At 42.4% G+C, this 25,126-nt stretch overlaps 1 protein-coding gene across 45 annotated transcripts in view; it reads right to left on the minus strand.

Annotated features, from left to right (window-relative positions):
- CAMK2D (calcium/calmodulin dependent protein kinase II delta) overlaps positions 1 to 25,126 on the minus strand; it is a 265,256-nt gene that overhangs the window by 85,613 nt on the left and 154,517 nt on the right. For all 45 annotated transcript variants that reach the window (XM_027833887.3, XM_037897082.2, XM_007054434.4 and 42 more), the window contains exon 4: positions 21,464 to 21,518. In XM_027833887.3, coding sequence (XP_027689688.1) covers positions 21,464 to 21,518 — 55 coding nt within the window. The remainder of the gene's footprint in view (positions 1 to 21,463; positions 21,519 to 25,126) is intronic.

The raw sequence follows: 25,126 nt of genomic DNA on the forward strand, positions 1-25,126 counted from the left end.
AGACCTCACACTGTGCAGGTGCAGAGTGTGGCACGCATAAGCAAACTGCAAAAAGGGAGCAAACGTGATTCTGACTCTGCACTAGAAAGCTGCTGAATGGCTGCCAAGTCACTCCCTGCAGCAACTGAGACCTAGGAGGGAAACACATGGCTAGGGGCAACGGTCTGCTTTTTTGTTGTGTGGACAGTGCCCAGCACAAGGAGGCCCCGATCCAAGGAGCAACTAGGCAATGCCACAATACAAATACTATTACTTCTACTAATAAAAATCAGTGCCTCATAATAAAGTTCACACTTAAACCAGTCTCCTCAGACATACCTTCTGTATTACTAATTTCATCCTTATTTTTGGTGCTGGGTGCTTGATATTTATTGCCTTTCAGTGTGGATGACTATGCATAGCCCTCGACCTTACTTGTGCCTCTGTTTCATTTGGACTGCACTCGCACTGAAACACAATAACCTTGAACTTCATACTGCATGGTACATAAGGACTGCAGCATCAAGGCCTACAAAACATACTTTGACTTCCTCCTCCCTTCATAATTGCACAAAATCAAACCAATCTGCCTGAAATCTTACATGTGCCTCCACAGTCCCCCCGAGAAATGACTATGGTTAACAGTTGTGGGGAGAATGCAGTGCGGAGAGCTTTAGAGGGAAGGAATCTGGCGGGGAAGGGAAGCTATATTTCTTCACCTTTCCCACATAAGGGCCAAAGGCTTTTATATTACTATGAAGGCCAGGAAAGGGGAGACACAGAGGATTTCTCTCTTCACTTCCCACAGCAATTAGACAGGCATGGATGTCAGCAGGATCTATAGGTGCAGGGGGTGTGGTCAGTCATGAGGATGTGGAGGAAGGAGTGAAGTGTCTCCCAGGGTTACATTCCAGTTCTGTCCCTAATTCTGAATCCACAATATTCATGGAAAGAAACTACCTCCTTATGCTGACAATCCTAGTGTATCATAAACCTACGCATCGACATTCTCTTTTTATTAAAGGAGCTGTGATAAGAATAAGCACGCCATTGGGATTTCATTGAAGCCCTCCTTCTGAAAACTGGGTATACTGTTCATGCCCAAGCAGCTGTATTTTCTGGTGTTATTATTGCCGCTAAATTAGTTTTGTTTAAGTGAATTGAGCGGAAACAATTTCTCTTTTCGCAGTGTATCTATAAATGGTTATTCAGTCACTTTGGAAGCACAAGTGTAACCCACATGCATACACTGCTCCATTTAGTTGCACAAGTAAGGGAAAACGAAGTAGGGTGGATACACAATTTCTTGTTTCGGGGACTGTGTGTGTGTACAGATTTACCAGAGCCAGGTGCGATACTCCCCTGCAGGAGCCAGAAATCATGGGTGTAGCCATTGCTAAACATTCTCAGTAGCCATTTCAAAGATATATAAAAAGCTTTCATTGCAGGACATACCCATAGTCACCATCTGAAGGCTCAAACAACTGGAGCTTAGTGAGAAGACTACAAAATAGGGAAAGTTGGAGCGAGCCAGGGAGAACTCAACAGCTAAACGTTGCAGGGATAAGAGCTGTTCACTGTCTCAAGACTGTGGCAAATCCTTTGGATCCAGACAGTGTGCAACCTATCTCACTGTAAACCAGAGAAGGAGACTGGTAGTTATCACTGGTTGTGAGAGTTGAAGACTGTTGCTGCTGATGAGCTGCAATAGTCAGAACCATTTCAAATATTGCTTGCAGGTTGTTCATGGTTATTAACTGTTACTTCTTGACAAATTGCGGGTCACACTTTCTCTCTCAGAACTGTAACTCTGTGTAATGTTAAATCTTTGTATGGAAAGGACTGAGCTGTGGCCTGAACTTCTGCAGAGGAGCGGGCTGAAATGGTGGCAGGAGCACTGGAACTAGAAGTGCTGACGTGCTTTCCATCATGTACAGGGTTTACAGGTTTATTCAATGGCGCTCAGCACCCTCACTATAAAAACTGTTCCAATGGCAGTGAATGCAGGAAAAGGGAAGTAATCACATATTATATCACAAGCTATAAGCCATATCCTGAACACACAGAGGTCAGTTTTATTGTGATTTAGTGAGAGCAGCATCAGGTCCTATATTTTGTGGAACCTGTAGAAAATTACAGATAGGCGCAGTGATTGATTTAGAATATTCGCTTCAGGCTGGTGACATTAAAGGGGTGATACCATTGAGTCGCCTTGGAATTCAGTCATTGCAGTCCTGGCATCAAGGGGTCTCTATTTAGATGACTCAGTAAGACATGGCATCAAGCTGAGCTGGTATGCACCACTGCAGTTAACATGGCTTTGAGCCAAGAAGTTGTGCTCCTTGGATATTGTGAATGAATACTGCGTGGTTAGAACATGGTCACCTTTCAAGAAGGGTGTACTGGGGTCTTATGGTGAACATCTCCTCTTCGATATCGGGAAAAGTAAGGTGACTATTGGGGTTTCCAAATCATCTATGTAGATGAAGGCTTTTGGGTAATCTGAGAGACTGTGTGAGTATATTTAAGTTAATAGTTATTGTTCATTTAGAGCTGTGGCTCTCAACCTTTCCAGAGTACAGTATCCCTTTCAAGAGTCTGATTCGTCTTGTGTACCCCCAAGTGTCATCTCACTTAAAAACTTACAAAATCAGACATAAAAACTGCTCACTTTCTCATTTTTAAAATACATTCATAAAATAAATCAATTGGAATATAAATATTGTACTTACATTTCAGTGTATTGTATACAGAGCAGTATAAACAAATCATTGTCTGTGAAATTTTAGTTTGTACTGACTTTGCTAGTGCTTTTTATGTAGCCTATTGTAAAACTAGGCAAACTTCTAGATGAATTGATGTACCCCTCATTGAGAACCACTGATTTAGAGAAAGACCATTCAGTATTTATTTACATCGACCTCTTTATAAAAAGTGCTCTAAGTGTATACATGTATATATTCCATATATAAATCTTATTCCTCCCCTTTGTTACTTTGACAATAGTCATAGGTGTTAGTAAAAGTAATAAACCTGCCATAATTTCCATAACCTTCTGATGTGTGTTTGATAACAACTATATAAGGAATCAGTAACCAGGGAGGAGGATGACCTTAACATTGTTCAACCTTCAATAACATGGAGGTCATCACTTTTTCCTGAGTAACTCTACAAAGTAGGGGGTTGGTGGCAGCAAACCAACTGAAAATTATCTTCTAGATTTAAAAAAAAAATACAAAAGAACCAAACCAAACCAAGCACTTCTTATGGATGATTTCTGTAAGGTAGAGCTTGTTTTCATTCATGGTTAGATATTCACCAGAGCTAAGACCTATATATTACTTTCATCCAGAAAACGCTTTAATGTTCTTTTACAGACAGAAATGATTGAAAAATGGTGTGCTGTGTTTGCTCACCAGTTAGGCACTTCTGTCTGTTTCCTCCTAATGAAGTGTCAATGAAGGGAACAATGGTCAATATGGAAATTGCTGGATTCTTATTTGTAAGGATTTGCAAGTTACATTATCCTGCTGTGGCACCAGGTAGCATACACTTTCTAAGCAGGCATGTGTCATGAGTAATTTCTTTACACTAGGTTTGATTTGATTGTTCTGTTCCCAATACATTCTGCACATGCCAGTGATATCTTTTCTGTTCCCGTCCTCTGTATATAACTTTCTAAAGAGCGCATTACAGGGATGACAAATTAAACGTTTACTTTAAAAAACAAAACAAAACAAGAGTATTAGTATCATACAGAATTGTCAAGACTCTCTACACCATGTGCATCTTTTCGTGGGAATACATATGTGGGAACAAGAGGGAGGACTTCTCACATAAAGCTCAGTTACTTCCATTTCACCTTAAAAGAGCAACAGCAGTTAGCAGTTTTTCATTGTTCAGTTTGAGGGCATTTGTATTCAGTGCAATTAATTTTATAATCAGTAAGTCAATTTCTAACATTTGCCAGTGTTAAAGTAGCTTCCAATATTGTCTTTTGTTGTGATCATTTATGAGAGCACATTTACCTCATGTATAGAATGTAAATGCTTAGAAAAGCTTATGCATATCAACGAGTCCATAACAGGAAAAGGCAGGCTCTCGAATTGTTAACACCAAAAAAAAATCTCCACAAAATAAACATTTAGTTTTTTTTTAATCTCCTTGCTTTCACTTGTTATTTACTAAAACAGATACGGGGGGGGGGAATAGCCTTCGAATTACCATGGCTGTATATTTTTACATTTGTTTGTGACCATTTTTCTTTCTGCGGCAACATGAAGGTTCAGACATTTACCCTAGGCAAATTAGTCGTTTTTGTATTTGTCTTTTTTACACACACACACACACACCCACACACCCACCCCCCTTCTCTTGAAATTCTACAGCAATGCCAATTCTGAATGTAACAATTGTATTCCAACAAGTGCTCTCTGTTTTAAGACAGGACACGCTGGACTCTATGAAAAAGGATCTAATTGACTAATATAAAAGAATCTTCAAGTGGTTCAGCTGTTTCCATTCAGGTACCATAACTCTGCCAGTGCACATGTGGGTAACAGGATTTGAACTCATCTGCCTCACTAATATGGAAAGGTGACTTGTTCATGTTTTTTTCCACTGTAGCATGCAGGTGCTAAATGATCTTGAACAACCTTTATTTCATAAGTAGAGCCTCTTTAGCTAAAAAAGGGTGGAAAAGCAGAAAACTTCATGAAGTCCACTAGGGACATCATAGGTTTTATTTATCTGGGAATCACTGATACACTAGGGGAATTGGTAACATAAAAGCTCTAAGAAAGCCAGATACGAGTCTGTTCCCCTTCCACCATTTCTCCTTGCATTAAGATTGCCCTATGTGATGTTTCTCTGTATCTACCCACCTCTCTCATCTCACATACACATGGTAATTTGAAGGCTATTATTCCCCCCCTTGTATCTGTCAATGAAATCTATTTTAGTAAATAACAAGTGTAAGCAAGGAGATTTAAAAAAAAGGTGAATCGTGGAACAGAAAAGTAATTATTTGTATCTATTAGAAATGGTCAAAAAATGAAAAACTAGTTTCATGAAAAGAACCTGAAATTGTTTTAATTTTGAAGGATTTGACATATTTCTGGTTTTTAAACATTTCAACACTTTTTTGGAAATTTTTATCAAAAATATCAAAATGGTTACTGAACTTTTTTGTTTACTAGAAACTGTTTTCTGTAAATGCAAATTTTTATAACTATTTTAATAATGTCTACAATAGTGTTTTTGATCAAATTTGCAAATAATTTTTTTTCATTGAGTAAACATTTTTGACAATATGTTGACAATATTGTGAAAAAATATTTTGAAAAAGGACTATTTTTCAAACACTTTTCCTTCAAAAACTTGTTACCAGCTCTGATCTCTACGCTGCTTCAGTTCAACCATAATGTGACTATTGTATTCAGTTTTTTGCATACGCTACCATAACAACATTGAAAACTTTGAGTGCATTCAAAGAAGAGCAACAAAAAAATGTTAGGAGGCTGAAAAAGAGCTACCTACATATAGAATAACTCAGAAATAGATGTTCATTTGTATGCACGTCAGCATATGTATATGTGAGGTGGAAGGGAACAAAAAGTAATTTCAGTGACCTGGTATTACTTTGCACCTTGGCTCATGCAACTATCACGTAATCTAGAATGCCTTGCATGTGCACATGTGTGCAAGGGCATATAGGAGACAGAGAAGGACAAGGGTTGTAAACAATATTCAACTTACCCGCACAAGAGAGTGATCCTCCTCTGACATACATCAGTATAAATCATGACTTCAATAAAGTCCGTAGAGTTTCAGTGGTATAAAACTGACTTCAGCAAGAGGAGGCTCAGACCTCCAACCTTAAATTCAGCAGTAAACAGTAGTGAATGCCTGCATAGTCAGAGCTAGCATATATTCTTAAGTGTTTTTTGTCAGTCCCAGGTCTGTTGACGCACCTCCCCATGAAAGCTATACCTTTTGGGAGGAGCAGCCTTGGAACAATATCTCCATTGGAAAGAGTATCACAGCAGCAACCACAACCTACTCAATATTATTTTCTGACAGATGTAGGACCCATGTTCCTACGAGAATAAAAATTCAATTCCTTACCCATGGCACAAGGCAATCACTCAACTATGCACTGGTAGAGAAAAATATCCAAAAACACATGGTCACCAAAATGTCTAAATCCCTGTGCTCAGATTTGAACACTCAACATAGCAAAAATAAATAGGGCACATTATGATGTTACATTAGTACATCTAGCAGGGATCTGCAGCACAATTTACAAGGGGCCCTTCACATTTCTGCATAAATGCAAGTAGGAGGAGTTACACTTGGAAGAACTGTCACTTTGAATTCCTGGATTTCTGTGCAATTAAAATCTCAACCAGTGAATTACAGTAAAATATCTATTGGGGTACTGTTTCATGTAACACAATAGAATAAAAGTGATATATATATATATATATATATTTTTTTTTTACAATTTCATGCTTAAATGTGAAGATTTAATATAAAATCTTTAGGCAGAAAATTTCTCATTTTTAAATTATACTGCATCACATGCAAGCGTATGCCTAAGATATACCACCCAAAATGGTTCAGATCAAAGCACGACCGGAATTAGGGTATATAAATGAACCAGCAAACTCTCCTTGCAAATAGCAAATTTATCTAGAACAGTCATTGTAAAGAAATTATCAGATTGTGAAAATTATCCCTTTTTCTATTAATAGAAACCCCCCCCCCCCCCAGTTCCTTGGGTAGGATGCAATTTTAAGGGAATTTATAAAGATATGGTAGTATTTAATCCTACACAGTCTGAAAGCAACTATTAAGATAAATGAATGATTCAGGTTGGGGTGGGGTATGGCAGTGTTATGCCACAATCAGAGATCACTTTAAAAAAAACCAAGTACGTAGTTTCCATACTACAGAAACATAGAAAGGATATTTTTGTGTGATATAAAACATTATAAATCTTTTACCTCCATTAATTTTTCTAACAAGTCACCAAAGTGCATTTAAAAGTAGACATTTATAACTGCTGCAAATGATGTAATGTTTCATGTCATCAGTGGATTTAGAGCACCTCTAAAGAAATAGTTATTTTTTAGTTGGAAAGTAAAAATAAAAATAACTCCATCCCCACTAAAAACAAGAATGAAACACATACTGCTCCCACCTTCCAAGAGACCTCACAATCAACCTACCTCCCCACCTTGCAGGATTTCTTTTCTTTTCTTACTCTCTCTGACTCTCAGATGGCATATTTCACAAACATATAAATACATGTTGCAATCCAGTCTTCTTAAAGAGGACCACATAAACTGAAACACACATTGCCAACTGAAAAGGAGTACTTGTGGCACCTTAGAGACTAACCAATTTATTTGAGCATAAGCTTTCGTGAGCTACAGCTCACTTCTACACTTTCCACAGTATGCATCCGATGAAGATCTTTTATACACACAAAGCATGAAAAAATACCTCCCCCCACCCCACTCTCCTGCTGGCAATAGCTTATCTAAAGTGATCACTTTCCTTACAATGTGTATGATAATCAAGTTGGGCCATTTCCAGCACAAATCCAGGTTTTCTCACCCCTCCCCCCCTCACAAACCCACTCTCCTGTGTGTGTGTGTGGGGGGGGGGGGGGGGGGGTGACAAAACCTGGATTTGTGCTGGAAATGGCCCAACTTGATTATCATACACATAGTAAGGAGAGTGATCACTTTAGATAAGCTATTGCCAGCAGGAGAGTGGGGTGGGGGGAGGTATTTTTTCATGCTTCGTGCGTATAAAAGATCTTCTACACTTTCCACAATATGCATCCAATGAAGTGAGCTGTAGCTCACAAAAGCTTATGCTCAAATAAATTGGTTAGTCTCTAAGGTGCCACAAGTACTCCTTTTCTTTTTGCGAATACAGACTAACACGGCTGTTACTCTGAAACCTGACATTGCCAACTATTTCCCTGAGGTGAGCTGCAAGCCCCTTAGGCTATTCATAGGCTGATTCTGATTGTCTGGTCCCCTATATAACACACACAGGCTCCGCACACTGCAGAAGACTTGTCTGTCTCTGCAAGAGAGTCTCTCTGACTTTGAAGTCAACAGAATTCATATACATTTGCAGTGGTGTAACAGCAGAATCTGACTCTCTTTTTGTGCTATCCCTACCAAGTTATAGATATGGGGAGCAAAGAGCTATTTGACATTTGTATACTGATCAACTGTCCTGGCCACATGGTACCCATACTTTGCTGAGATACTCCTTCTGTTATGCACCCAATATACTGCACAAACACAGCAACTGCAACTACAGGAGATATAGCTTCTAAAAATACATTAATAAAAGGGCTAAACACAAAGAAGCCCCTCTGCCAGAGATGACCCCATGGAACTAAATCTCTATACTGTAGCATATCTATCTGCACCCATGAACTGACAGCAATAACATTTCACATGGGTGGAAAAATCTGTCCTTCCCAGAGAAGAAATGTGTGACATCAGTATATTTCATTTTGTTTTCACATAGATCAAGTTACCAAGCACTCCCCCTTTACTAGTTAGAGAAATCTAGGAGCATTTAGGAGAACAATATAGGCTCAGCATGGGCAGAGGATATAAACAGCTGCTTTTGGCTAATGTTACCCTTAGTCTCTGTGACAACAACCTTTTGGCAATAGCTTTTGTCTCTACTAGTTGTAATGTATACAATCTGTCAGTGTTAGAATTACTTTATTTCTTAATAGTACAATACATGATAATGAAATAAATATATAGATGCAAAAAGAATATCAACAGGGAGGCATATGGCCTCAAAGAGTAAACTTTCTTTTTAGAGGGTGCAGAGGATTTTCAGCTTTGCAATTACTGAAATGAAATGGCAATCTGAAGGAGGACTAGTGTTGCTATAATAAGAGAGTTCCTTGATACATGCTATGCATTCTGAATTCCACTGGAACAATGTTCAAATGAAGCTGCTTCTCCAGGCTGTAAAAGCTACACATCAGGAATAAAACATAAAGAGAATTCTTCGTCTTTTGCAGGAAATCAGGTTTATCATTCAGCCTAGCAAACACAGAGCTTTCCTGTAAATAGCAAAAGCTCTACCTATTTACTTTGGTGTTTCCTTTTGCTGACAATTTCCTCCCAGCAAACTTACATTTCAGAATGATATATTCATTTGGCTTCCTAAATATCTCATTTGTATAAATTGTGTGTCTGTTAATTAAATAACAATAATGTACATAAAAATGTGCACTAATGGCAGTGACGTTCAGTGGAGTTACTCTGCCCTTGGGAAAGGCGGAAGTTGGCAAAGCTGTTCAAGGCTGAAACCAGCATTGCACACCTGTTTCTAAAGAGGTAATTACCCCTTTTAGAATAAAATTTGGTCTTGACACTCACCACACCCAAGAATCTTACAGAGCCTTTTTCCAAGGCAAAAAATGTGGAGGCAAACTTAGGCTAAACCTGGATTGTGGTCATAAATACATTATATTGATTTCATTCCAAGATTAAGCAGAAGGAAGAGTTGATAGTGTGGAAATCTTTATTCAGATATAAATATTTACAGCAGTTGCAAAGGAGATATAGAAAATTACTAGCAATGTAAGTTTCTTGTATTAAAATGTCCTGTTCTATGTAATTTGCTACAGTGTTAAAGTCCTTATTTAAATGGTTTTTGTTTTCCACAACGATTAATATTCTGGAACACAAAATATTTATGGGTAAAAAATGGGTATAACTGTTTTTCAGTCAATTCCTCAGCAGAAACTCATGTCATGAGAGGTTCTGTTTTTTTAAAAGTGTATCAGTATGACAAAAATAGAAATGTAATGATAGTTACAAAGTATACAACACTGTGAACTTCAGCTTGGCATTCACATTAGCTTGATATTGCATTTGTGATTGGTCCGGCTTTGAGCAGGGGGTTGGACTAGATGACCTCCTGAGGTCCCTTCCAACCCTGATATTCTATGATTCACACAGGAACTCTCTGAAGAGGCAAGGATAGAATGTAGTTCTCCAGGGCAGCACTGAACTGCTTTAACCATGAGACCACTCTTTCTCTTCCTGCAATCCCTGCCTCACTCACTACAAACCTTCCAACTTCTGCAACAGATGAAGCTGGGGGTCCCACAGACCACAGCCTCATTCACTGAACAAGACTGATTTGCCTCCAGAGCATGTCCATTGTGTGCACTGAATGAGGCTGTGGTCTTGTGGAAAAAAATAGTACATGACCATGTAATTAAGCACAACCTCATAATGTACACACACAAGGTAGCTGAATTAGGTAGAGTTCCACAGGCAACCTTAATTTTGGCATTTCCTAACTTTTGAGTGCTTGACTTTGCAATGTTAACATTCTATTAACACAGGTTTTTTGGGTATAATTTCCCACGTTTTAAAAACACGAAGTGAAAATACAGAAATTCCATCATATAGTATATGGACATCAGTAGCTTCCGCTGCACAGAGCTGTGCCACTTAAAGCTAACAGAGTAACCGATAGCAGTAGCAGGCTGTATTACTTTATGTGGATCAGCACTAGAGGGGGACGAGACATACGCTTTGCCAGTGGTTTCACAGACATTTGTCAACAGCAGAGGAATAGTGAGACTCAGGCATCTTGGGTTCCATTCCAGATTCTGGTGGGGCATGTGCTCTAGTGGGCGCAGATTCTTCTACCCATTCCCCTCAAGACTGGTTCCTTCTATCCTGTCCTCTCCAACCAATTCCTGTCCGAGTCCTGTTTCTTCCCCGCTCCTGGCTCCTCACCCAGTGCCATTCTCCTAACTTAACTAGTCCTAGTCTCCACTGGTGAGGTTTGTCATCCCAGCCCCAGTCGCCTTGCTGAGGAAGCCCTATTCTCACCCATCTGAACTCCCTGTTCTGATTCCAACCTCCCCCACTTCCAGTTTTCTTGTCCAGCCATTCTCAGTTCCCATCCCACTTCCCAGCTCCTCATCTGATCTCTCTCTCTCCCACCTGCCTCTAATTCCTGTCCCCATGAATCTCATCCCCACTGGCTTCCACTCCAGCATCCATCCCTGGGCTCCTCATCCAAACTCAGTGTACTTCCCCCAACTCCTTGTCCTAGTCTCCTTGCCCATCCAAGCTCAGTTTCAACAATTCTCAATGACAAGTCCCAGTTTCCCTCCCCCCGGCCAGCCTCTAAGTCCCAGGATCTCCAGACCCACCCTCAAATCCAGTTCTTGTCTGTCCCCTCTGCATTTGAGCCAGGCAGCTTCCTCCTCCACACTGCCTGGGTTCACCAGGGGCATCAGTGAAAATACAGGAGAGAGAGTCTCACTGCTCTCAGTTCTGGTGCATGGTCCCAGCCTGGCCAGCAGCAGCCCTGGCTGGAGCATATCCAACAAGCATGGATTCAGGGAAATTAATTCAAAAGCTCTAGCAAGTGTCTACTGAGCATGTGCAAACTGAAATTTTTCAAAGGCGAATACTTTGGCCAAACTTGCATGGATTGCCACAGGGATGGCAAAAGGCACATCCCTACCACTAAGGCCCTCATTCCTTCAAAATTTCAAGCATCTGCTTCAAAGCATGGAGGCACTAGAGTTTCTCAAACAAAAATAAAAGGTTGCCAGAATTTTTTAAACATGAACACCACAACATATTTTCCCCTAGTCTCATTTTCAGAAATATCTGAACTGTTCTGTCTAAAATTCTCCCCCAAAATTCATCTTGAGGTAGATTCCCAGCATGGAAAATTTCAGCCTGAATGGTTCAAGTTTGGCAAAGTTATCAGCAACTGAAAACAGGATCTTTTAACTTGAAGTGTCGGGCAACCTTAATGACAGGTGACACTACCAGTCCAATCTATAATACAGTATTCAATTGGGAAAGTAGAATGAATTATATTGAAATTATAATTCATTAAAGAAATGCTGCTTGAAAGGTTTGTTGAAATATAGTTGTCAGGAAGAGAAACATTAATGAGTGTGAGACAATGGGTCCTCAAACTAATTAACTTAGAGCTCCTACTGAGCTAGGAGATTGGTAAACGTTAGTATGCAAATAAGATATGTATGTAGATTTGTCAGTTTCTTCTTCCTTTGGTCTCTTATGTTAAATTGGCTTTCCCTTATCTGTTTAAATAAGTTAGCTTGAGCTTTGGCAAGAGGCTCACACATATCTGGGTGCATTGGCAAAGCACTTTGCTAATAAACAGAGTGGTCTGACAAATTTGTGAGTCTTGAATCTGACTTTGACAATTTGGAGGTTCCACTGAGATGGCAACTGTCTTCACTGGGGCCGTGTGACTCCCGACCGTTCTTAGGATGGCCGTGGCAAGCCGGCACCTGGGCATTTGGCCCGAGCGGTCCTCCGCCAGAACGGAAGGGTGCATGACCACAGTGAAGTCTACGCCATCGAACCTGTTGGTTCCCACTCTGTTCTGGTAGGGATCCTGGGATCTGACATCAGGAATCTGGTCAGGTAATTATTTCTGTGTTTTGTCCGGACTGAGGACTGTCTTGTCTCTGTGTCTATGCGTCCTCCCTGTGGTGTGTTTGAGTCTGGGCACCGTCTCCATCCGGGGATCGGCTGACCAAAGGGTTCCTATACCCATGGTCTGAGTGAGTGAAATCTAAACAATTGCAGCCGCACTGCGCCTTGGGTAAAACCCTTGGTGAGAAAGCAAGGGCGATTGAGGCAGTAGCCTGTGGGCTCCCTTTGTGTGTTGCACCGGGCATCACTCTGACGAACCCGACTTTCCTTCTTGTGGTATTGGTGTGTAAAGTCCTCCTGTATGGGTAACCAGACGTCTAAATCGGGACAGTTCCCTAAAGGAACACCGGCTCATTTTATGTATTTTAGGAAGGGTCCGGACTTCTGTAAATTTCTGGAAAAATGGTCTAGGCTAACTCAGGAGAATCCCAAAATTCAGTGGCCACTGTTAGGATCTTGGGACAAAGACCGAGTAGACGTCTTAAAAGACAAACTCGGCCAACCTAAAACTAAACTGGCAAAAGGAGAGGTCGATTGTTTCATGCAGTGGTGGGAAGAGGCAAATCATAGGTGGACAGAATCAAAACTTGCCTCTCTCAAAGATTCAAATGATAAGTTAAAAGCTTTATTAGAAGCCTTCTCTCTCGCTGCCAGACCAAGCGCTCCCCTTTATCCTGTTCTCCGAGAAAACCAGGATCGATCCCATCCCTCTTCATACTCCCATCTCATTGTGGGAAAGGACGAAGAAAACCCCTTGTTAAATTCCGGGGATGAAGATGAGGAAGATGCATTAATTGGCCTGGCATCCTTGCATCGGATCAATAGGCGGTCACAACAACTCCCAGGGGTCTCCAGTTCAGACCAGTCCGGATCGTCCAATACCGCCCAGGCCCATTCCTCCGGTACCACTCAGACCCGTAAAGAAAAACCCCCCATTCCCCCGAAACCCTCCAGTCTGCCTGACTTCTCTGTTTTTCCCCATACATACGAAGATAGCCTGGACACTGATTGGGCCCAACGCTTACGCTCTGGCTCTAAACCTATCCAGGCTCCCCTCCGAATCCTGCCTACTGGGGGCTAACAAGAGGGTCCCACTTGGAGCTATAAACCCTGGACTCGTACAGAGCTCTTTTCAATTGTAAAAGGCTTTCCTAAGCCCCTGGAAAATCCTACCACATTTGCAGAGGAATTTTTGTTAGTGTGCGACACCTATGAACCCTCTGAGGCAGACTCCTGCAGCTGTGCAAGCTACTTGTAACCCCTAGCGAGCATGAAAAATGGCTCACAGCAGCCAACTGGCCCACCAGTGAGCGCCATTCAACTTTACCAGACACCGGTCCTGACGCTGAATACCGGAAAAAGTGTAAAGACCGAGCTAAAAACCTACATGAGGCCATCCCTCGAGTATGGACTCCAAAAACAAACTGGACAGCCATACATTGCTGTAAACAGCGACAGAGAAAGTCCGGGTGACTATCGCACCCGACTAACTGATGTTTTTCTGCAACATTCTGGTATACAGCAACCGGGTGAAAATGGGAAGGGCGCCCTGGCTCACGCGTTTGTTAATGGCCTCCTACCTGCTATTGGCAATATGCTAAAGCGAGTAAGTGTTGGGTGGGAAACTGAAACCATGGATAAATTGCAATCAGTGGCAGAACACTGCCATCGCACTCTAAAGGGAAAGGAGGAACAATCTTCCCAAAAGTTAATGGCCCTGCAAATACAGTATTATTCAGGAAAAGGTAAACAGTACCGGGGAGGGGGCCGTGGTCACGGGAGGGGCCGTGGAACTGGATTTTCAGGTTTTGGGGGTGTTTATAATTACTGTAAACAACCCAGACATTGGAAAAACGAGAGTCCGCATTGGCCTAATAGCTCTGTAAACAACCGGCTAGACCCCCCTGTCGGCACAGCCCGACAGTCCCCAGACTTACTTTGTCCCACAGCAATGACAGAACACCAGGGAACCTCAGGAAATTTTAGCTCCTTTACTACCTCTCACTCCCATGGGTGAATGTGTTTGGACTATTAATGATCTTTCTCTCCCTTTCCTTGTTGATACGGGAGTTTCGCTCTCTGCAGTTCGTACTGCCGACCTGCCTGAGGTTTCCCACTTCGAAAAAACCATATCTGCTGTGGGCATTACAGGAGTCCCAACCCCTTATCCCCTTTCAAAACCTCTACCAGTCCAGGTTGGTCCCCTTTCCGCGGACCATGCATTCCTCCTCTCGGATTCCACTCTGGTGAACCTTTTGGGTCGGGACCTGTTATGTAAACTTGGCTGTACCATCTACTGTTCCCCGGATGGTGTCTACTTACAAATCCCTCAGTCCTCTCTGAGTGATCCTGTAGCCTCCCTGCTGTCTGAAACTCCCCTTTCCACTCCAGTCCCCTGCTGCCCATTGGTCCCGTCCCTTGAACACCTAATTTCACAGGTCCCATCCTCTCTGTGGCCAACCGATCCGTCTGAAGTGGGCCGTTTACATACTAACCCCATCTGCATTATTGTTGATTCCTCCAAACCTCTGCCTCGCCTGTCTCAATACCCTTTAAACCCCGAAGCAGAGGCTGGAATTGCTCCAGTCATGACCGCCCTGCGAGAACAAGGCATTATTATCCCCTGCTCAAGCCCCTGTAACACCCCTATCCTCCCAGTTCGAAAAGCTGATGGTAAATCGTGGTGGTTTGTTCAGGATCTTCGGGCCATTAACCGCATTGTCATACCTGCCTTTCCCGTTGTCCCTAACCCAGCGACGATTCTGGCTTCTATCCCACCAGATGCAACTCATTTTACTGTTGTTGATTTGTGCTCTGCTTTCTTTTCTGTCCTGGTTCACCCTGACTCCCAGTTCCTGTTTGCCTTTTCTTACAAGGGGCAACAGTACACATGGACCACACTGCCCCAGGGGTATACTGAAAGCCCGTCATATTTTTCCCAAGCTTTAGCCTGAGACCTTGCTGACCTTGTTTTCCCATCCAGGTCCACACTAGTCCAATATGTAGATGATCTACTCCTCTGTTCCCCTTCATTGTCTGCCTCTGAAATTGACTCTTTAGTGCTCCTACTACTGCCCTAGTAAATAAGGGTCACAAAGCTTCTCGCTCTAAACTCTGTCAAGCTTCTGTCACATACCTTGGCTTTCTCCTCTCCCAGGGTTCCCGTGCACTTTCTCCCACCTGCGTCCAAGCTATCCTTAGCTTTCCCTGACCCCGCTCCCCACGCCAGGTCCGGAAGTTTTTAGGCATGGCTGGATTTTGCAGACAATGGATTCCCCAATATGCCTCCCTTGCAAAACCTCTCCAGGAACTCACTCGATTCTCTGTGCCTGACCCCATGCCGTGGCCCCCTGAGGCCAATTCTGCCTTTGTTTCCCTCAAACAGGGTTTGGCTTCTGCCCCTGCCTTAGGGCTGCCTGACTATTCTAAGCCTTTTACCCTTTTCTGCCACGAACAATCTGGGTGTGCACTTGGAGTTCTCACTCAGATGCACGGAGAAAAGAACCGCCCAGTGGCTTATTTCTCTGCCACTTTAGACCCTGTTGCCCAAGGCTTACCCCCCGCCTGCGTGCTGTGGCTGCTGCAGCGCGCCTAGTTGAAATATCTGATTCCCTTGTTCTCCGCTCTCCTCTTACCCTCCTGGTCCCTCACTCTGTAGAAACCCTCCTGCTACAACGTAACACAGGCCACCTCTCCTCTGCCCGCCTTACCAGGTACGAACTTTTACTACTATCAGCTTCATATATCACCATAAAGCATTGTTCTCAGTTAAACCCTGCCACTCTCCTTCCTTTGTCTAATGACGGTGATCCCCACGACTGCCTTGCAACTGACTCTGCTGTCACCGTCCCACGCTCTGACCTTTCTGATGTCCCTCTCCCTAACTCTGACCTTGCTTTATTTACTGATGGTTCCTGTTTTCAAGATGACCAAGGTCGTCTCCTTGCAGGATACACTGTAGTTTCACTCTCTGAAACCCTGGAAGCTGCGCCTTTACCTTCCGTAACCTCAGCACAAGTCGCTGAATTAATTGCCCTCACCCGTGCCTGCTTTTTGGCGGAGGGACACTCTGCCACCATTTACACTGACTCCCGCTATGCTTTTGGGGTTGTACATGACTTTGGTACCCTCTGGCAAACTCAGGGTTTCCTTACCTCTGCCGGTACCCCTATTAAAAATGGGTCCTACATCACTGCCCTCCTGTATGCAGTTTTACTTCCGTCTGCCCTAGCTATTGTTAAGTGCCCTGGCCACTCAAAGGCGGATACTGATGTTGCTAAGGGTAACACATTTGCTGACGCCTCTGCTAAACATGCTGCTGCCATAGAACCTTCCCCAGATGCATTTCTAGGTTCCCTTTCTGTTTCTATACTGCCGCCGTCCCTCACTGACCTCACCCTGCTCCAAGACTCTGCCCCAGAAACCAAGAAAGAATCCTGGGTTGCCCAAGGTTGCTCTCTACATCCCGATTCTCTTTGGCACTCGCCTACTGGCACCTTTGTAGCCCCTTTTCACTCTACCCGTCTCTGGCTGCCCTGCTACACGGTGTTTCGCATGTCGGAAAGGAGGGGATGGTCTCTGCTGTAACTAAGACAGGATGGTGGGCCCCCCATTTTAGCTCTTTTGCAGCCCGCCACTGTGCAGCCTGTACCATTTGCCAAAGCCATAATATTGGTAAACCTGTAAAAGTGGCCCAGGGGTTCCGGGGCCTGCCTCAAGCATCGTTCTTGCATTGGCACCTTGATTTTGTACAAATGCCTAAGTGTCAACAATATGAATTTATATTGGTTATGGTATGTTTATTCTCTGCTTGGATTGAAGCCTTTCCTTGTCGCAAGGCTGACTCATTGTCTGTTGCCAAATGTTTGCTAAATCATATTATGCCTGCCAAGGGAATTCCTGCTACTCTGTCCAGTGATCGGGGTACACATTTTACTGGACAACTTGTTCAACACCTGGACCGTATATTGCATATCAAACACCTGTTGCACTGTCCCTACCACCCACAGAGTGCAGGTGCAGTTGAAAGACGAAATGGTGTACTTAAGAATAAGCTTGCTAAAATTTGTGACTCTACAGGATTAAGCTGGCCAGTAGCCTTACCATTAGCCCTTATGGACATGAGATCCACTCCATCCCAAAGGCATAAATTAAGTCCCTTTGAAATTGTTATGGGACGCCCTATGCGAGTTATTACTACCATTACTCCCGTTCCAGATTTGAACTTGACTCACTGTGCGCTCCTTCAGCATTGCAAGGGACTAATGCAAGCTGTAAGTCACTTCCATTCACAGGTTCGAGCTGCCTGGCCCACGGAACCCACCTCCGACGCGTGCCACAACCTCGAGCCAGGTGATTGGGTCTACGTACGGCGCCATCATCGAAAGCATGCCTTGGAGCCCCGGTGGAAGGGTCCTCATCAGGTACTGCTTACTACACAAAAAGAAAAGGAGTACTTGTGGCACCTTAGAGACTAACCAATTTATTTGAGCATACGCTTTCGTGAGCTACAGCTCACTTCATCGGATGCATACTGTGGAAACTGCAGAAGACATTATATACACAGAGACCATGAAACAATACCTCTTCCCACCCCACTCTCCTGCTGGTAATAGCTTATCTAAAGTGAGCACTCTCCTTACAATGTGTATGATAATCAAGTTGGGCCATTTCCAGCACAAATCCAGGTTTTCTTACCCTCCGCCCTCCGCCCCCCCACAAACTCACTCTCCTGCTGGTAATAGCCCATCCAAAGTGACCACTCTCTTTACAATGTGTATGATAATCAAGTTGGGCCATTTCCAGCACAAATCCAGGTTTTGTCACCCCCCCCCCCGCCCTTTTTTCCAAAAACCACACACACAAACTCACTCTCCTGCTGGTAATAGCTTATCCAAAGTGACCACTCTCCTTACAATGTGTATGAAAATCAAGGTGGGCCACAAGTACTCCTTTTCTTTTTGCAGTTAGTCTCTAAGGTGCCACAAGTACTCCTTTTTTTTTTTGCGAATTTGTGCTGGAAGTGGCCCACCTTGATTTTCACACACATTGTAAGGAGAGTGGTCACTTTGGATAAGCTATTACCAGCAGGAGAGTGGGGTGGGAAGAGGTATTGTTTCATGGTCTCTGTGTATATAATGTCTTCTGCAGTTTCCACAGTATGCATCCGATGAAGTGAGCTGTAGCTCACGAAAGCTTATGCTCAAATAAATTGGTTAGTCTCTAAGGTGCCACAAGTACTCCTTTTCTTTTTGCGAATACAGACTAACACGGCTGTTACTCTGAAACCTGCTTACTATACAGACGGCTGTTAAACTATCTGGCATCGCAACGTGGATACATGCTTCACAGTGTAAGAAGGCACCATCCTCAGAGAACCAATCATCACCTCAGGACAACGCAGAGTCAATTTGGGCTCCAGAAGAAGACGTAGAGGAACAGTCTGCAATACCTTACAATCTACGCTCTCGTAAGGGTTGCCAGAAGCAGGCGACGAACAACAACAACAAAAAAGCAGTAGCGAGCCTAGCGCCTACTGCCTGGTAGGCATAAAACCGTGACTGCGGTTCCCTCAGTTGAGGTTGTCAGAACCAGCAGAGTCTTGCCTCCAACATGCGCCTCTGCCTGTTCCTCGGCTGCTGGTATCTTACGGTCTGGGGAGACCACGATGACAATTCTTTTATCCAGCAGCAGGTGTGGATAGCTCAGACCCTTAATATTTCTAATTGCTGGGTCTGCAGCTACATCCCAGCCCACTCTCAAACTGGTGTTCCTGTCCTGGCTATCCCACTCAAGTCCCCAGACCTCACGGGAGGGCCTCGTCCGTTTAACAAAATATGGAACAGCAATGACACTTGGGAAGCGGTGGGAATAAATGCATCTAAATGGATAAGTGTGGTGGAGGGAAAAGGTCATTGGTGTTGGGTGTGTAATGGGACAGGGCTGGATCTGGGGAAAAGCCGTTGCCTTCAGCATATTGTGGCCAATGGTGTATGGGATTATTCAAACAAAACTAAAAAGCGGCGGGACGGGTATGGAGATGTGAATTTTTTCTCAACCTGGGATCAAACAGAGAAATCAATCTCATGTTCCCCCTACAGTAACCTTAGTGAAAACAATACAATCTTTCAATGTCATGCAAATAACACCACTCCTCGTAAGAAGAATTACCCTGTACCCTTTGGGGGATATTACTCCTCCTTTGCAAACACCTATGTGACAAATGGGTGCAACCGACCCTTCCCGGCCTTAATAGGCCATCACTGGGTGTGTGGGAACAGAGCTTATACCACAGTACCAGCTAATTGGTCAGGAATCTGTTATCCCGCCCGACTCTTCCCACAATTCCGAGTGCTAGGAACCTTCCCTCAAGAACGCCTCCGCAATTTCAGGCGAAAAAGAAGGGACTTAACAGATGCCCAATGGTATGTAAATAACATAAGCCCCTTAACCTGGGAAGAGGCCATTGGCGGTTCCTTAATACTATTAGGGGGAGTAATACACCATGCAAAAAGGCTCCTAAGGTTACAAGCAGTAGTTGAAATAATGGCAAATGAAACCGGAGAAAGTTTAAGAGCCCTGGCCAAAGAAACAGGGACAATCCAACAGATGGCCCTCCAAAACCGTCAGGCATTGGACATAGTGCTGGCGGGAAAAGGAGGGACTTGTGCTCTCATTGGAAAAGACTGCTGTGTGTATATACCAGACAACACCAATGGGGTAATAGATCATGCTAGCCACTTAGAACAAATTGCATATCTTCCCCACGAAGAGCCAAGTTCTTTATGGAAGTGGCTAAGTAACCTTTTCAATTTCTCTGGCATAGGAAACTGGTTGTTTCAGGGAGCCCTAACTCTCCTGTTTGGAATCCTAATAATTTTTGTATGTTTTCAGTTACTTTCCTGTTGTATCCAAAATTGTGTCAGGCATGCTACACAGATAGCTGCCCCAAACCAGAATGCTAATTTGATGGTTTTAAATATCACTGATGAACAAAGAGATAAAGAACGATTGATATGTGGAACCCAGTCATTGATGGCCATTGTGTAGCTTGACCAAAAGGAGGGACTGTGAAAGTAGAATGAATTATATTGAAATTATAATTCATTAAAGAAATGCTGCTTGAAAGGTTTGTTGAAATATAGTTGTCAGGAAGAGAAACATTAAGGAGTGTGAGACAATGGGTCCTCAAACTAATTAACTTAGAGCTCCTACTGAGCTAGGAGATTGGTAAACGTTAGTATGCAAATAAGATATGTATGTAGATTTGTCAGTTTCTTCTTCCTTTTGTCTCTTATGTTAAATTGGCTTTCCCTTATCTGTTTAAATAAGTTAGCTTGAGCTTTGGCAGGAGGCTCACACATATCTGGGTGCATTGGCAAAGCGCTTTGCTAATAAACAGAGTGGTCTGACAAATTTGTGAGTCTTGAATCTGACTTTGACACAATGTACAGAACCAATAACATTTATTATATGACTAGTATATTACACATTATACATTTATAGTAATTGTAAAATCCACAGATAGTAATCACAGGATGGGCTAGTCTGCTCTGAAATAATGAGAAAATCCTTTACTAAATTTCAAGAAGAAAATCCTTTAGTAAACTTGCTAAAAGTCAAATTTAAAATAAACAGAACTTTAAGCAGCTACCGCTATGGGGAAAAAAATCACAACTGTGATTAATAACTTCAAAACGTATAGCAGTTTGGTGTTAGTTTAAGCTGATGTTCAAAATACACTGAGGAGGGTTTTTCAACATTTGGATATGCAAAGCTTTGCACATGCTGTTATCACAGTGACATATACAAGTCAGATGTGTACACACAACTGATCAGTTATGCATCATCCTGGCCATGTGCATGCACATCGTTATTTTATTTATTTTTATTATTTTATTTATTTTTGCTCCTAAAAATTTTGAACATCAGGTCTCCGGTGTGTTTTTTGTTATACAAGCATACACAAGGCATATACTTACAAATCAAAGACTAAGTAATGGAATCCTTCTTCTGATATGCTGTCATGAAGCCGCACTATTAAAAGAAGAAAAAAAAGAAACAGATTTATCTCACATGGCTCTCTGTTTTTTCCGCTCTACCCCAGGTTTTTTGGTTAGCTGGTGTTGTGTTGTCCTTCCACCTTCTCCCCCCAACCCTTTCTCGAGTTGTTCTTTTTTGCTTAGGGCTTTTCTTTTTGATGAGATAACAAACAAAACCATCTATATAATTCTGTACTTATTTCTAGGGGTGCCGTGTTATGGCAGAGAAGCACTCTGTGATCAATTCCTATCCTCCCTCCCCACTTTGCCTCTGCCCTTAGTGTGCGATAGAATTTCTGCAAACACCATCTGAAAATATATTACATTAATATTAATGCCAACCAACTAGTTCCTTTCCCTTGACAAATACTCTCTGACCACCAGTCTTTGAAATAAGAGTGTACAAAGGTTCCCAACTGCTGAACTTCAACTGTGTTAGATACATGGTATTAGTAATAAGGGTTATTTTCTCAAAACCCTTCTCAAAAAACAGGAATGTACTGTAAAAATAGTTAAGTGTCAACTAATGCTAGATTTCAGAAGAACAAATTATTCTAACATTGTTTTAACAACTAAAATGTTCAATAAGCAGACACAAATATATGCCAGGGGATTATAACCGGCAGAGAAACAAGAAAGCATTCTTTTGCAGGCTTCATTGTGACTAAATCAACAGCATTTGACTACATGAGAGAGAGATGAATTTAAAAAAAACAAACCCACACACTTCAGTTAATATTACGAAGCACTGGCTTTATGGAAGTAGAAAGTAGCCAATGTTAAAAACAAAACTGTTGCCTATGCAGATAATTTATTGAGTTGTTCTTGTCAGTTTCTCAAAGTCTAGCTAAATTAACTGCCAACAGTTTCAGCCCAACCCTCATTTAAAATGTCCAAACAAATGATCTGATTTAAGAAATAAGTAATTGCACTCTACAACACACCAAGTCCTACCAAATAGAAATACAACACATTTTCCTTTCCAAAGCCACATTTTTGTTCAGTATAAATATTTTTGCTCTTGAGGTACTAATGGAGCACTCTTCTGAATGAAAAGGGTATGGCTTGGTTTGAACTCATTTTCTCTCCGCCTTTCTAAACAGAAAAGCGAAGAGACTACAGAGATCACCACTGCCACTGAAGACTCTGCAACATTGGTGGGTACGTCTTAATGCAATAAAAGACCTGAGGCATGGCCACAGTTGGCCCAAGTTAGCTGACTTGGGCTCATGGGGCTTGGGCTGTGAGGCTATAAAATCAGTGTAAACCTTTGAACTTGGGATGAAGCCCGGGCTCTGAGAACCCGCAAGGGGGTTGGGTCTCGGCTGACCTGAGCTCAAAGACTCAGCGCCATGTTTTTTTTAATTGCAGTGCAGGCATACCGTGTGATACATACAGCAGCTTTTCACAGGCTGACACTGGCACCCAAAAGACACTGAACCTGAAGTCTCCCAAATGATATTTGCAATATAAAGCAGCACAGCTAATCTTCAGAACTCATTGCTACCAAATATGATTCAGAACAAGAGCTTTGTTGGATTAAAAAAGGGATTAGATCTATGGATCCCAGAACACCCAGAAGTGTTATTGGTAAAGATTAACACACAAAACAAAATAAAATTTTGGAAGGTACAGATGCTTCAGAGTATAAGCCAAATTCTAACTAATGAGGTTTATGAATAATTTTTCACTTTATGTTGGGTTCAAATGAATTATTTTTTTATAAAGTAGTGACTACTAGGCAAAGTGGGTGAAAAATTATATTTGAAGAACTATCCTGCAAAAAAGCTGATATCCTCTTAAGCTATAATTTTTTGTGTGCATTCTCCTCCTGTAAGTTAACAGGAAACAAGAACAAACTTGTGACAACAAATCAGGTAGCTGAGGATATGCTGTAGTTCCTCAGAAATACATCATGGTTCAAAGCTAGTTCACGTACCCTACAAAGACTCTTTAGCCATAATACTAAGACAAGCATACAAAAAAGAAAGATAATTGGTAGAATTATAACATGATCTGATTATAATGTTATCCCCCCTAATAATTATAGAGTACATAAGTATAACGTGTTCTCTCCGTTTTCATAGAAATCAATACTATATTTTGCTGACAGGCTGTCCTTTTGTGTGTGGAGGGGGTTAGGGGATGAGGAAAAGTTGCTACAGTCAGAGGAAGGATTTTGGATATGGAGCATCCTTCAATATATATTATATTTACCCTATTCTGTCATTTTTCTCTATGATACTATTATTTATTTTACTGCACCCAAAATTGTGCTAGGTGCTTCACAGCAGACAAAAAGACGTGATCTGTGCCAGAGAAGTGTTTACATTCGAAGGATTCTGCAAACACCTATACAGATTAACAACTTTACACACACATGCAGAATCCCACTGAACTTACTGGAACCCTTCACACAAGTAAAGTTATTTATGTGCAAAAGTATTTGCAGGATTCTTAGCTGGGACTAGCAAGGGTGACAAGTAGGCAGTAGATGGGGTGCAAATGCATAAAGATCACAAATGTGGTCAGTCATACAGTTGCAGTGCAGCCTTATGCACATTGTGACGGGTTGGATCACAGAAACCCCCTGGGAGCTGCCACCTCATGCGCCAAGACTACTTCTGTCCCTGCTTTCCCTGCCAGCTTAGGACTCCAGCACCCTGTCTTGCTGAGCCAGACACGCCAGTTTGCTCCAACACAGACCCAGGGTCTGATCCATGTACCCCAAAGCTACAGCCTTGATTGAAAGCAACTTAAGAAGTGTTCCTGTAATTGGCACTCAGATGCCCAACTCCCAATGGGGTCCAAACCCTAAATAAATCTGTTTTACCCTGTATAAAGCTTATACAGGGTAAACTCAAATTGTTCGCCCTCTATAGAGAGATATGCACAGCTGTTTGCCCCCAACCCCAGGTACTAACACATACTCTGGGTTAATTAATAAGTAAAAAGTGATTTTATTAAATACAAAAAGTAGGATTTAAAGTGGTTCCAGATAGTAACAGACAGAACAAAGTGAATTACAAAGTAAATGCAAAATAAAACAAAGCATGCAAGTCCAAGTCTAGTACAGTAATAAAACTGAATACAGATAAAATCCTCACCCAGTAAGCTTCCTTTTACAGACTAGTCTCCTTCTAGCCTTGGTCCAGCAATCACTCACACCCCCTGTAGTTACTGTCCTTTGTTCCAGTTTCTTCCCGCTTCCCCTGAAAATAAACAAACCTGTATCCCTCCAATGGCTCCCAATATCCCCACTTAGACTTCTCAGTCTGTCTCTCTCATATTGTCTATTCCTCCTACTTGTTTTCCGCCTCAGACACAAGTGATGAAGGGCTACAAGTGCAAAGTACTGGCAGATCATAGAGTTCAAATCTATTCCATGACTCAATAGTAGCAGTGGAGGAATGTAGCAGTAGAGGGAGCAAAAGGGAAGGAAGTACACACCAACTGTACCCACCAGAGCTCAGGCAGATTTACAGGCATCTACAGATCAGACAGCCAGGACAACCAAGAGGATTAGTTTCAGCAATGTCTGGGGAAATGGTGGGTCAGCAGGACGACCCTCCCATAAAATCACCTTGAGGAGTGAAATCCTGA

The sequence above is a fragment of the Chelonia mydas genome, chromosome 4 (assembly GCF_015237465.2).
Source record: "Chelonia mydas isolate rCheMyd1 chromosome 4, rCheMyd1.pri.v2, whole genome shotgun sequence".
Taxonomy (NCBI): domain Eukaryota; kingdom Metazoa; phylum Chordata; order Testudines; family Cheloniidae; genus Chelonia; species Chelonia mydas.